This window comes from Pyrus communis, chromosome 8 (genome assembly GCF_963583255.1).
Source record: "Pyrus communis chromosome 8, drPyrComm1.1, whole genome shotgun sequence".
Lineage (NCBI taxonomy): Eukaryota > Viridiplantae > Streptophyta > Magnoliopsida > Rosales > Rosaceae > Pyrus > Pyrus communis.
In genome coordinates, this window is record NC_084810.1 from 10,042,143 (window position 1) to 10,055,664 (window position 13,522).

General features: G+C 37.3%; 1 protein-coding gene across 1 annotated transcript; it reads right to left on the reverse strand.

The window, feature by feature from the left end:
• Positions 1-1,796: 1,796 nt before the first annotated feature.
• Positions 1,797-3,757, reverse strand: LOC137741455 (premnaspirodiene oxygenase-like). Its single transcript, XM_068481162.1, has 2 exons — positions 2,861-3,757; positions 1,797-2,426 (listed from the first exon to the last, which is right to left on the reverse strand). Exons 1-2 carry the CDS (start codon positions 3,749-3,751, stop codon positions 1,797-1,799), a joined length of 1,521 nt encoding a protein of 506 aa, XP_068337263.1. The 5' UTR covers positions 3,752-3,757.
• Positions 3,758-13,522: the final 9,765 nt, after the last annotated feature.

Sequence of the window (13,522 nt, forward strand, 5' to 3'; positions counted from 1 at the left end):
GCTTGGCTTTAGGCGAGCCTCGATCTGGTTTAAGGATGATTACAAAAATGGCGTCGTTTTGGTTATTTGATTGAGGGGGCTCCGTTGTGGCTCACAGCTCGCGGCTCAACTGCACAAGCTGCTGGCGACTTAGCAATGCAGTTAGAAACTGCGGCTCTTATATTGATATGTACAAAATATATATATTACAATATATATAGGGTTATTAATCTCAGAAGTAAGAATGCTACACTAATTGCAATTAGAATTTACATTCCTATAAAGTGTTATGGAGAGAATTCTGAATTAATTAATTAATTCTATTCTAACAAGTAGTACCTGATTGAATCCATCTCCGAGTATGTTTTTTAAATTTTCCTGCTTGTCATGATCAGTTATTTATTAACCTGCCCGACTCGTTTGTTTGTAATTTTGGTATTACATTTTGTGTTTATGATTCCTAGATGTTTGGTTTTGGCTTGTCCCCTGTTTTGTGTATTCAACGTTTTTTACTCTCACAAACAAGAAAATACATAAAACGGTGAAAACTCAAAATTTTCATAGCTTGTGCTTTCTGTTTAGTTGTTATTTGTGTTCTATGTTAGACTATTTCTAATGTACCACAAATTTTAGAATCAAAAGTTATATTTGACCTAAATTTTACTCATTCTCTCCAATGAATCGAATATGTTGAATTATATACACGTTTGGCGTTTTTCTCAACTTCCCAACCACTATTTCCTTCACAACTTCTTTTTTTTTGTCGAGAATGAATCCCACATTGATGGGAGAGGGACCTTGCATGTGCTTATTAGTAAGTTGTGTTATTTTTTATATTGCCAATTGATGTTATGGTAGAACCTCAACTTCATGGTATTAAAGCAGGTTGCTCCACTTTTGAAGCCAAACAACCACACGTGCTCTATATGACCTCGTTGTGTTGTTCATGTATTAGACTTAACAATTTGAAACATGTGAATGAGCGTTTTGAGAGTGAATCCTATATTGATGGGAGAAGAGACCTTACATGAACTTATAAATAAGTTGAGCTACTTTCATATTACTTATTGATTTTACGATGTAACCTTAATTTTTTTCAAAATTTGTCCGACTCCGACCACCTACTTTGGCACTGTGCCAAATCAAATCCTTCCTCATTGGACTTAACCTTTGGCTGTTTATTGACGGAGTCAACCCATCTCCTCACCTGACAATACCCGATCCCAAAGCCAAACCAGACACAAACTCTGTCCCGCCTTCTCAAATCTCTAACCCTGATTATGCAACATGGCTTCGCGCAAGATCAACTTATCATCATTAGTTACTTGTCCAGTATAAATCTTCCTCTGACTATCGGCTGCAGAACGTCCAAGAACCTGTGGGAGGTTCTGCACTCTTACTATACTCAGAAGTCCGTCGTTACCGAAGCCAATATCCATTTTCAATTGCAGGATTTGAAATTTACAAGACAACTAGATTTATATGTACAAAAGACAGTACAAGAGTATTAGAATGAATAGATTTTGACTACCATTCAAGTGGATCAGCTCATTTATTTAATTAATTAAACATGTATTACAACATAAAATGATAACATGCATGTGGTATATGTTACATACCATTAGGTGTACGTACATGCACACATATCACTAGTGTATACGATCATATATACCACTAGTGTATACGCACATATTTAAACTACGATTCATAATTGGATTAAAGAAAAGATGCAACATGAGGACTTCCAATACATGAAGTGCATACGAAACGGGTATTACTTTTATATGACTAAAGGCAATCAACTTTTTTTCTCCTTGCTATTTTCCAGTAGGCGGAGGATGATAAGGAATGGGAATCAAGTGCAGGTCTTGTTTCCTTCGGACCGAAACGCCGAAGGCCTCAGTCATGTCCAGGTCTTCACCATGCTTCATTCCATTGGAGAGTTTCCAATCAAAGTGGTACAACAACGACGCAAGTGGGAACTCTACACTGGCAAGACCAAATGACATGCCCGGACACATTCTCCTTCCGGCACCAAATGGAATAAACTCAAAGTTTTTTCCCTTCAAGTCAATGGAGCTGTCAAGGAACCTCTCTGGATAAAAGCTGTCGGGATTCGTCCAATAGTCGGGATCTCTTCCAATTGCCCATGCATTGATAACTACTTTAGTCTTGACGGGTATTTCATATCCACCAATCTTACAACTCTCTCGGCATTCCCTTGGAAGTAACAGAGGAAAAGGAGGGTGCAACCTCAGTGTCTCCTTGATCACTAAGTTCAAAAATATCATCTCTTTAATTCCTGTTTCATCTACCTGCCCTTTTGTGTTGAATACTTCCCTCACCTCAGCCTGTGCCTTCTGCATTATTCTTGGATTTTTTATCATTTCTGATATTGCCCAATTTACAGTTGTAGCTGCTGTCTCTCCCCCGGCACCAAAAGTTTCCTGAAAGTTGATAATTGATACTCTAGTTAGTGAATAATTACATAGGAAAATACTTGCATCCACCCTACGTATGGTAGAACCGTAGGTGGGAATGTTATACCTCTCATGCATCAAAGATCACAAAATTAGTTCCCAAAGAGAAATCTTAATTCATAATACATAAAAGTTACTTAAAGGTCTAATATATTTTTCCCACGAGTTGACAATTGGTTTCACTTAGTATTGGTTTGGAACTGAGGAACTTTTATAAAAAGTAGGTATAAAAAAAAGCTGAGTTCAAAAAGGTGTTTGGTAAACACTTAAAAACAGCTTATTTTCATAGTTTTGGATGAAAAAAAACTGAAAACGTGAAGCAACAAAAATGAGCTTATTCTCACAGTACAACAGAAGCAGTTTTTTTTTCAAAGCATGAAATTGACGGAAAGTGAACTTACCAAGATTATTGCTTTGACGTTGTCAGCTGTTAGGGAAAATTCAAGGCCACTCTCCTCCTCGTGAAATTTTAAAAGAACATCTATCAGGTCTTCCCTTGCTTCAACGTCATGACTTTCGGATGTTGCCATATCTTTTTTATGTTCTTTGATGATGTTTTCCATTATCCTATCAGCTTCTTTATGTAGCCTCTCAAGTTTAGGCCTCATCCCACTTATCAGATGCAGCAAACTGACAGATGGAAAAATATCTGCAACATCAAAGCCTCCTGCCACCTTCATTGCTTGCTTCACAATATCTATGAATTTGTCCTGATCTTTTGATTTTATACCAAAGGCAGCTCGTGATGTGAATCCATATGTGAATGAGTAAATTTGCTCAGTAATATTGATAGGCGTTTCTGCTCTTAATCGAATCAAATTAATGAGATTGAGTACCTCTTCTTCCCTAAGAGATCGAAAAGATTGAACACGTTTCATGCTTAAAAGCTCAAGTGTGCAAATTTTCCGTAGTTGTCTCCAATAATCACCGTATGGTGCAAAGCCAATGTTTGTATCACCGTAAGTGAGAATACTATTAGCAAGAATGTGCGGCCTTGATGCAAAGATAACATCATGGGTTTTCATTACCTCTTTAGCAAACTCTGCTGATGAGACAACTATGGTGGACACTTCTCCGAGCTTCAGGTGCATAAGCGGTCCGTATTTCTTGGCCAAGTCTCTCAGTCCGTGATGGGGTATAGAGCCGACGAGCTGGTGTAAGTTTCCTATAAATGGTAGCTTCCATGGCCCGGGGGGTAAATTTATTTTGGCTCTCTTCCCTATTTTCAGAATCATGATCAGAAAGAGCAAGAAGGTAACCACAAGTTGGAAGGAAGGGAAATGAATCTCCATGAGGAAAATAATTCTGACTTCGGATTATACTGGCTTATTGCTTTTGGTGAAACTGTATTTATTATCCATGTATATAACATGTCTCAATAATCTTCATTTTTTTTTTTTGTTTTACTTTACTTTTTGTTTTGTTATGATGTCAAATTCTCTCAAATGGTTGGTATCTTTTTTTTTTTTTTTTTTCTTTTTCTTTAAGCAATGATATTACCTACACTAAGGGGGTAGAGAAGTGGGCTAAGCCTCACAATGAGCTAACAATAATATGGTTCAAATTCACCCTTGGTGAGAATCAAACGTAAAATCTCTCACTTACAAGTGAAGGCTAAACCTCACAATGGACTAGCAATAATATGGTTCAAATTCACCTTTGGCGAGAATTTAACCTAACATCTCTCACTTACAAGTGAAGAGGAATACCAATTCGCTTTTGGTAAGAATCGAATTTCAAACCTCTCACTTACAAGTGAAAAGGAATACTACTAGACAGTAGTACTAAGTGGTCTCAAATGGTTGTTATCTTGTTCTTATAATTAGTTAGTAATTAACAGACATCTTGCATGTGCTTATAAGAGGTTAGACTATTTTTCATATTGTCAATTGGTTTTATGGTGGAACCTCAACTTTCATTAAGGTATCAGAGTAGATTGGCTCACATGTGAATCATAGTGGCCACACGTGCTCCACATCACCCAATTCATGTTGTCCACATGTTTGGCTTGAAAATTCGTCACACATGAGGGGTGTATGAGGATGTGAAGGTACAAGAGTCTCACATCAGTGAAAGGAGACACCGTGCAAAGCCTTATAAGAGGTTGGACTACTTCTCATATTACCAATTAATTTTATGATAAAACCTCAACTTTCTTCACTATTTATCTGAAAATCTCATTTTTTTTATCAATAACAAATGGTTGGTATAGTTGTTTTCTTTAGTAATACTCCTAGATCAAAATTGAAATTCAGGAAGTAAAATGATCACTTTTAAATTATAAGGACAAAATAAGATTAAAATCGAGTTACAAAGGGTATAGCTAAAAATAAGCCTTAAAGTGATTATAAAAATACTGTAGACTCCAGTTGCTGGACAAAAATGGTTCAGGCGTTTGAATTGTACATTTTGGCTCTAGTTCTGACTTCTAACTTCCGTCCATTTTTGCCGATGCTCAGCAACCTTGGATACTGAAGCGATTATTTTTCTTGGACTTTGTTTGATGTATACACCCATATGACACTGTCCTAGATGATTACAAAAATTGTGTAAAACGTTAGCAGACAAAGAAAACTTCAAGAAATTCACTGGAAGATCTAACGTCGACCCAGTGTTTGGTGGAAAGCTAGCATCTTTGGACGGTCAAGCCTCTGATGCTGTCAAACACGTCTTCACCCCCAAATCATCTAGCATCTGCAAAGGCCAAACTACAGTGGTATTGAGTGGGGAAAACCATTTGTGGTATTTAGCGGGGAATAGCACAATGTAAAGTATGTTATTTTTATGCCTTGAATGATAAAAGAATTCTATTTTTCAAAAAGTGCTAATGAAATAATTCTTAAATGAATATTGAAAACAATACAAATCAACAAGATTAATATTGGAACTATTAATCAAAAATTGACTAATGAAAATCTGGTAGTGGCAATAATTATGCCATTCCAAAATTTTCGTTGTGGTGCTAATGAAAATGCTGGTTTTCTTTAAAAATATATTAATATTACTCTTTGAAAAATAAATAAATAAAATATTAGAGGTTATTTTAGGAATAATGGTGGGTGCAGAAATCATTTTTTTATTTTTAAAATTTTTATGATGGGTGAAATTATAATGTGAGTGTAAAAATAGGACAATGTTGTGGGTCTATTATCACTAAAAAAAATTGCGCTATTCATGTTGCCTAGGGAATGGGGCTCAATTTTGATTTAATTGCAGGGCTGCCATTGGGTTCTTTTTGCAGGCCGTTTGTCACATAGAAAACATGGATTCGGCCCAAATGAGCCATGTCTTGGGCTAGGTTGGATGGATTGAGTCGGAATGGATCTTTCGCCCCCTAAATCAGCCTGTAATAATAAGAAAACAGATATTAATATTTAATTAATATTTATACTATTTATAAATGTAAGAATAATAACAATTATATAAACTTAAATGAAGCTGCTCAGTAGTCTCATTGTTGAACATAAACGTCTTTGAACATGTCAATCTCCTAGAACTTAGAACCCTCCTGAACCCACAAAAAAAAAAAAAGTTGGTAATCCTAATAGAAATTAATATTTATTAGAATTTAAAATTAATATACCTTGACCTTACGTCACTACTCCAACCTAATCGGTGTAGAAGTTTCTTTTCAGGCATGTTGATCTTGTTTGCCTTAGCTCTCTTTAGCTCTCTTCTGTAACACAAAATGTACTTATTAGTGCGTCTATTTGAAAGAAAGTATTAAAAGATTTTAAAAAATTACTAAACATTTAATAAATTATTATTAAAATATTGTTAATATATTTACCAAATACTTCGGCTCCTGAAATTGCTTGCCCAACCACTCCTAATCCTCCAAGCACCCCACCAACTCCTCAGGGCAAACCCTCTTTGAGAGTGGTCTTTGAATCATCATATTGCTCATAATGTTTTTGAAGGTCATTCTTCCACTGTTTGTATTGGGCTATCCAGCTTGTCATCCATGTTCTCAATATCATGGTTTGCCTACAAATATGAAAGTTTTTTATTATTTTTATTTTTTATTTTTTAATTTGGCTACAAAGTCCATCCCACTTCAGCATTGTTATCATAGGAGGTGACTTTTAGGAGAATTTATTGATAAACAAGAAAAATACAATATGTCAAGGGGGACATGAGGCTAAACCCTAACCATTAAGGAATTCATAAAAACAAGTCAAAATCTCTTTCAACAAAACCTATAACAAGGAAACTTATAGAGGTTATGAGAATAAGTAGCTACAACACAAGCACGACATGAATCCCACCAAAGAACATCAGGGTGATAACACCATAAGTGGCCAAACAATCAGCAACTTGATTACCTTCCCTAAAAATATGAGAAATTTGAACTTGCATGGAGGATAGTAAAACTCAACAGTTATGCTAATTGACCAACAACTTTCAAGGGATCGATGTCAAAGAAGGTGAAGATGAAGAAAGAAGATGAACAACAATGAGGAGTCACACTCAATCCATAGTGAATGCCAACCTCTATCCCAAGCTACAGATATAGCTTGAATATCAGCGCGTAGTTTGGCATCCAAAGAAGAGGCTAAGCCTATTGAACCCATAAAAAATGAACCGTAAAATCCTGAAAGATACCACCAAATGCAGCTACACCAGAGGAACCTCTCGCAACACCATCAATATTTACTTTGATGTAATGCTGCGAAGGTGGGTGCCACAACACCTCAATAATTTTTGGAGCTTTAGCAGGACGTCCATAAACACCAATAGAATGAAGAAAGCAAAGCTCTCCACAAAATTCTTCATGCAACCAGAATTGAGAAAATCAATTTCAAGGAGTTAAAATTTAATAAACCTTACAACATAATTGATGGAAGCAACCTCCTCATGAAAACGAAGAGCGCTGCGAGCATGCCAAATAGAATAAAAACCAATTCCAATCATACCCCACCAAAGTAATTGCACTTGGGGTACCAAAACCTTGTTGTAAAGGATAATGGAAAAAGCTAAAAGTATCTTGAAATAGATATTGAAGTCTAAATAATTCCAAAATAGTAAACCAAATTTGACATGCAAAAGAGCACTCAAAGAAAATATGTGAAGCAGTTTCCATACCTTCACAACAAAGAGAGCACATAGATGCGATAGCAAAACCTCTTCGTTGCAAGAGATCATTGTAAACATGAAAATTCTGTATCGAATGAAACAAGAACATGTGTACAAAGTAGATTTGTATTGATTTGAATTTGTAGGTTACAATCTCTATTTATAACTTTTTCTCTGATTTAGTCTTCAAATTTGATGTAGATGGTTGATTATTGATCCAAGGGTCGTGATGACTTGATCTTGAAAGAACGATTGAATGATTACTTCAAGTTTTGAGCTTGAAACGATGCTTGGATGATCTTTACCTCAAAGTTGCGGCAAAGGGTGATGTTAATGTAGAATTTCGTTGATTCAAAGGTCTTGGTGACTTTACAAGTTTTGAGCTTACAACAAAGTCTTGAATGAATCAGCACGAACGCTTGTTGATTCTTCAAGGGGAGTGCTTAGGCTTTGGTCAAAAGAAAGCTTCAGCTTTGGTTGTACGTTCTTCGAAGAGAGCTTTGGCAATGTATTAGTTTTCAAAGATCTGTGCATAGATTCTTCTTCTTAATGTGTATAATTTTTGACCCTTATGCTTGTGGGAGGACCTTGTATTTATAGGCTTCTCAAGGCTTGCCTTTGGGTGGATTTGGCTTTGATTTATGTCTTAATTTCTCCATGGGATAATTTAGGGATGTTTTGTGTCTTAATTTCAGCCATCTTTACTCCCTTGGCCGAATTATAGGGCCTTTGTTGCTTATTTTGTGAGCAATCTTCAATTCATGCTTGTTTTATAAAAATGCCTTAACTTTCTTTCTAGTTTTGAGAACACTTTGAACCCTTGCCCTTTTTTTTAAGAGAGTTTTCTCTCTTTGGCCAAATTCTGGGAAGTTTTAAGCTTCCTTTGCTTGATTTGTGCCACATGTCATTGATTGTTCATTTGTGAAAAGCCATATGCCACATGGAGCTTTGCGATGCATCTTTTATATGCAACGAAATTTACATGTCTACAAATGCCCCCACTTCAAGGCACATTGTAGGCATGTGCTTGTCACATGTAGGAAATGTGTTTTGAAGTCCTACAATGTGAATGTTCTAACTCAAGGGTCGTCGGGACTTGATGTTTAATTAGTTTGCTTCTTCAAGGGCCGTAGAGGCATATTTCTTGAATTGACATGATGAATTTCGTCAAGGGCCGTTGAGGCGTATTTCTTGAATGAAACATTTCTTCAAGGGCTGTTGAGGCTTGGTCTTGAATTGAAGTGATGAATTTCGTCAAGGGCCGTTGAGGCGTACTTCTTGAATGGAATATTTCTTCAAGGGCCATTGAGGCTTGGTCTTGAATTAAACGAAAATTTTCTACAAGGGTTGTAGAGGCTTGATCTTGAATGAAATGAAAAAAAAAAATTTCTTCAAGAGCCATAGAGGCGTATTTCTTAAACGAAACATTTCTTCAAGGGCCGTTAAGGCTTGATCCTTAATGAAATGAAACATTTCTTCAAGGGTTGTAGGTAGATGCTTGATCTTGAAAGAAATGAATTTTTTTTTCTTCAAGGGCCATAGAGGCTTGATCTTGAAAGAAATTTTGAAAATGAATTTTTTTTTCTTCAAAGGAAGTTGGATGCTTGAAAGCTTTAGAGTTTTATAGCTTCAAGGGTTTGGGAATTCTCTTCCAATTTGGGAGTAGAGAAATGTTTATGTCAATTCCTCTTTTGGTCCCTTGATGGAGAAGCCTATTTATAGACTTTGAGAATGAAGCACCACCATCCTTTTTTTTTTGGTGAAGTAAGTCGATGATGTAGGTGAAATGAGTGGAGGTTGTAGGTGAAGTGTATGATGAAGGTGAAATGTGTGGAGGTTGTAGGTGAATAAGTGTACGATGTAGGTAAAATAAATGGAGGTTGTAATTTTAATGCATTGGTCAACATTTATTTCACCGAAATTTCGATGTCTACAAATGTCCCCATTTTAAGGTGCATCGTATACATGTGATTGTCATGTGTAGAAGATACATTTTGAAGTCCCTTAATGTAGATGTCGATCTAAGGGCCATCGAGGCTTGATCTTGAATTGGGCTGGAAATTTCTTCAGGGGCCTTTGGGGCTTAATCTTGAATTCAGCTAGAAGATTTTCTGGTTTCCTCCAATTGTAGATTTTCCACAGGCTTAATCTTGAACTGGGCTTGAGGGTTTTCTGGTTTCCTCCAAAGGTCTGAACTTACTCCCTTTATGTGGAGCTGAATTTAATTCAAGGGTGGTGGACACTTGATTTTGAATCGGACTTGTGATTTCTTCAAGGGCTATTGAGGCTTCTCAATGTCTTCGATTAGAGCAACGATGTCGAGCTTGGATTTGACTTAAGACTTCTCTATCTAGATTATGTGGTTCTGTAGAGAAGGGCATTGTGCTATAGTGATTTGTTACAGCTCATCGTGCTGCATTCTTCTCTACTTGTTTCTTTTGCATAATAGAAGCGGTGTGCAACCTTTTTCATTTAAACGGTCCTTCAGAGCATCACTTCACAGCGACTCATCTTATTCTTAATAAGGAAAATTAATAGGACATTTGTGTGCTACTTTGTGGTGTGGTTTTAATCCTATCAGAAGACGAGCACTCGAGAGCTATGGCTGGTAAGTAACCAGGCAACGGTTCCGGGTAATTAGTTCTAGATCGGAAGTTTGATTCCAGGTTTTGACTGATTGCTTTCTTTCTCATTGTCTTGCAGAAAAGAGCAAGGGCAAAGGAAAAGACAGGGAAAAAGCATGATATGAAATACATTTGCTTTCGACCTTGATGATATAAGATACTTTTGCTTTTGAAGAAGTAGTGGATAAATCAGCATATGTATTTGTTGTGCTTGTCTCCACATGCTTCGATGCATCATTTTTGCTTGCCTTATCTATTCTCTAGGCATCTGGTATCTTATTTGAAGGTACATCAACAATTGAAGATAAGTACTCGAAAGCGATGCTAGGTAAGTAATCAGGGAAGGGGTTCTAGGAAGTCGGTTCCTAACGGGAAGCTTGATTCCAAGTGTCGATTGATCGCTCTCTTTCTCCTTGTCCTATAGGGAGAACAAGAATAAAGCAAAGGATAGGGAGAAGGCATGCTATCAGATACTTTTGCTTTCGACCGTGATGATATGAGATACGTTTCCTCTGGTGTGACCTGGTTAAAGAGGTGTTTTCAGGGAGGAAGAAAACTGAGTATGTTGAGAGGTTTGGTTGCAGATGCATTCTTGGCAAGGAAGAACAGCCAGGTGTTTTGGAAGTATGTCTTGCCATAGAGGATAAAGGTCGACATATATAGGGATTTTCCAATAGTAGATAGTGGTGCAGGTGCGGCCTTGTCACACATGTTTGTCGGCAAACGTGTGGTAGTTGGAATAGTGAACTTCACGTATTTTCAACTTTGTCAGAGATCTTTGACAAAGTTGCACGTGTTATCTGACAAGCTGAGGTTACGTCTGAAAAGTGTTGACGAATTTTATGCAGGAAAATTCAGCTTTTGAAATTCGGAGAGTGGTGTCTTTTCGATTTTTGAATTGGTGGCTGCATTGTCTCTCCTTTTATAGAGGTATCGATCACATCCAACATGCACACTTTGAAGATTGCCTGCTCGTGAAAATTGTCTCTGGTGTATTTATGAGATTTTACTCCATCCAACCCTTTTCTTTTACCCTTTTTTTTTTTTTTTTTTGAAAATGGCCTACCCGTTTAATATTTGCTTAGATTTGAGTCTCGGGAGCAATACAGGTGTGCAGCGTTAGGGTAATATATGGTGCCCATCCTTCTTATCTTCAAATGGCCCTCTTACAATTGAAGACTTCGTGATGAGGGAAGCAACAACGGCTATGGTAGTATCTAGGAACTTCTTTACTCCTAGAGATAATAAGATGCTTTCAAGACGGTCCGATGAATTGGTTGTCCAAGACTCCCTGGCTGTCAGTGTCCAATACGCGGGCTTTATGTCTACAATAGGCCAACGTCTACTTGCTCGAACTCGCCAAGTTGAATCATTAACGGCCGAGGTGGCAAATCTTAAATAAAAGATCAGACAACTCAAGCGCGAGAATAAAGATTGGCACATGCTTGCAAATAATTATTCGACGAGCATGAAGAGGAAGCTTGATTAGCTACAGGACTCTGAGGGTCGGATTTAAAGTGACCATAAGAGGTTTGTGGCTGTACTCCAGAGGAACTTTTTGCCTTCGTCATCTAGAGTTCAACCAAGTATTGAGGTTTCGAAAAATCAACCTTTGGTGCCTCTTCTTCCTGGAGTTCCGCCAAGTTGTTGGAAATGTGCCCTAAAACCAATCATATGATGATACTTCACGGACATTTCACATGTTAAACTAATCTAGTTTAATATACAGGGCAAAGATTATTGTTTTAAGCCATCTCATATAAATGTTATATGCTTAAACGATAAGTCCAAGAAATATGTAATTGGGAGAATGTGATCTAAATAAGTTAGATTCATGAGACCATTCTCTTTTGTATACATATCCTAAACAATCCTGATTATAGGATTGCCAATTGGGCATTGACAGTCCGTTAAGATCAGTATATGCTATGTCTTCTCTTAGGGAGAGTGACCGGTCTCGAGTCATTGGTGTAACTGACACCAAGACAAGCATGTATGTGCTCAATAGCGAATGAGTCTACTGAACGCGATCAATAATGAGTTCTCATACGCATGTCACATGAGAACTCATGGTTGGGATAATGCAAAGTAGTCATTTGACCTGAGCCATCATAGTTATCTTGTGGTTAGGTTCTTGATCTTTGACTATGTCAAAGTCACTCCATCAGAGGCTGTCCACATCATAGTTGGGGTTAAGCCACTAAGCCATGGAGGCAAGTGAATGCACAACAAGGGATCTCTAACGTTCAAACCGCTTGAGGGAGAATACTCTATGATATGATTAAGAATCTCTGGCCAGAGTATGAATGAGATTTAGGAAGTCGTTCCAAATCACATTCAAGGTAATCATATAAGTAAGAGAATCACATGGTATAGTAAACATGAATAAACTATCAAACCAAACAATGTGGTCAAGAGTATTGTATTAGAGAAAGACTGTATTGCATTGTAATCCCAAACTGAATAGGTTCTCCAACCTCTTTTGATTAACTTGGGTAGCTATGACATACTGCTAGGTGTCACTCATGGTTTGCGGAAGCCCTAAAGGTGTATAATTGCTAAGGGGAGAATTGAAAGTAAGTTTCAATTCATAATTGATTTGAAGAGTTCTAATCACCCATTACCTCACTAAAACGAACCTAATAGATCGCACACCGTGTAAGGTAATGATTGAAGGATATAATGGAGATGAGTAAGGACAATTAAATGGTTTAATTGTATATGGCAAAGATTAATTAATATGTTGATTAATCAAACAAATAAGTTCGTTTTAAACCTTGAGTTAGTGTTGGGCCTTAAAGCCCGAATGGGCTTCGAATCATCAAGCCCATTAGCTTCAATTGTATGACAACTTAACAACCAAAATTCAAGAAGCCCAAAACAGCCCAAAGGCTTGGGAAAACCAGCCAGAGAGAGGAAGGGCCTTTTGGTCCAATATGCACACAAAAGTTGAAAGCATAGAAGGTGTATCTTTGCTCCATCCTCATTAGGGTTTTCCAAGGATGAAAAGTGAGAACAACTCTCTATTTTTTCTCTCTAGGATAGCCGGCCATCATGGGAGAATTTATTAGCATCTAACTCTTCCATGGCCACTCATCTTTTTCCTCAACCATCCTTGGTGTCGGAACTTATAGGTCTCCAACTTTGGGGACTTTTGGAGAAACCAAATCTTCCATCCATATCCAAGAAGATATGGAACCAAGAAGCAAAGTTCCTCCGTCCACATCCTTAGAGCCAAGGAGTAAGGTGGCAACGGAAGAAGGCCCTCACATGGGTGATTAACCTTTGCTAAGCAAATAGGTGCTTCAAAGGTATAAAGAAATCTCAACTCTTTCTCTTAGATCTTGAGTTGAGTCTTGGTTC

Coding starts and splice junctions, on each gene's coding strand:
- LOC137741455 (XM_068481162.1), bottom strand. CDS start 3,751: ATGGAGATTCATTTCCCTTCCTTCCAACTTGTGGTTACCTTCTTGCTC. Junction 2,427..2,860: donor ACGTCAAAGCAATAATCTTG/GTAAGTTCACTT, acceptor ATCAACTTTCAG/GAAACTTTTGGTGCCGGGGG.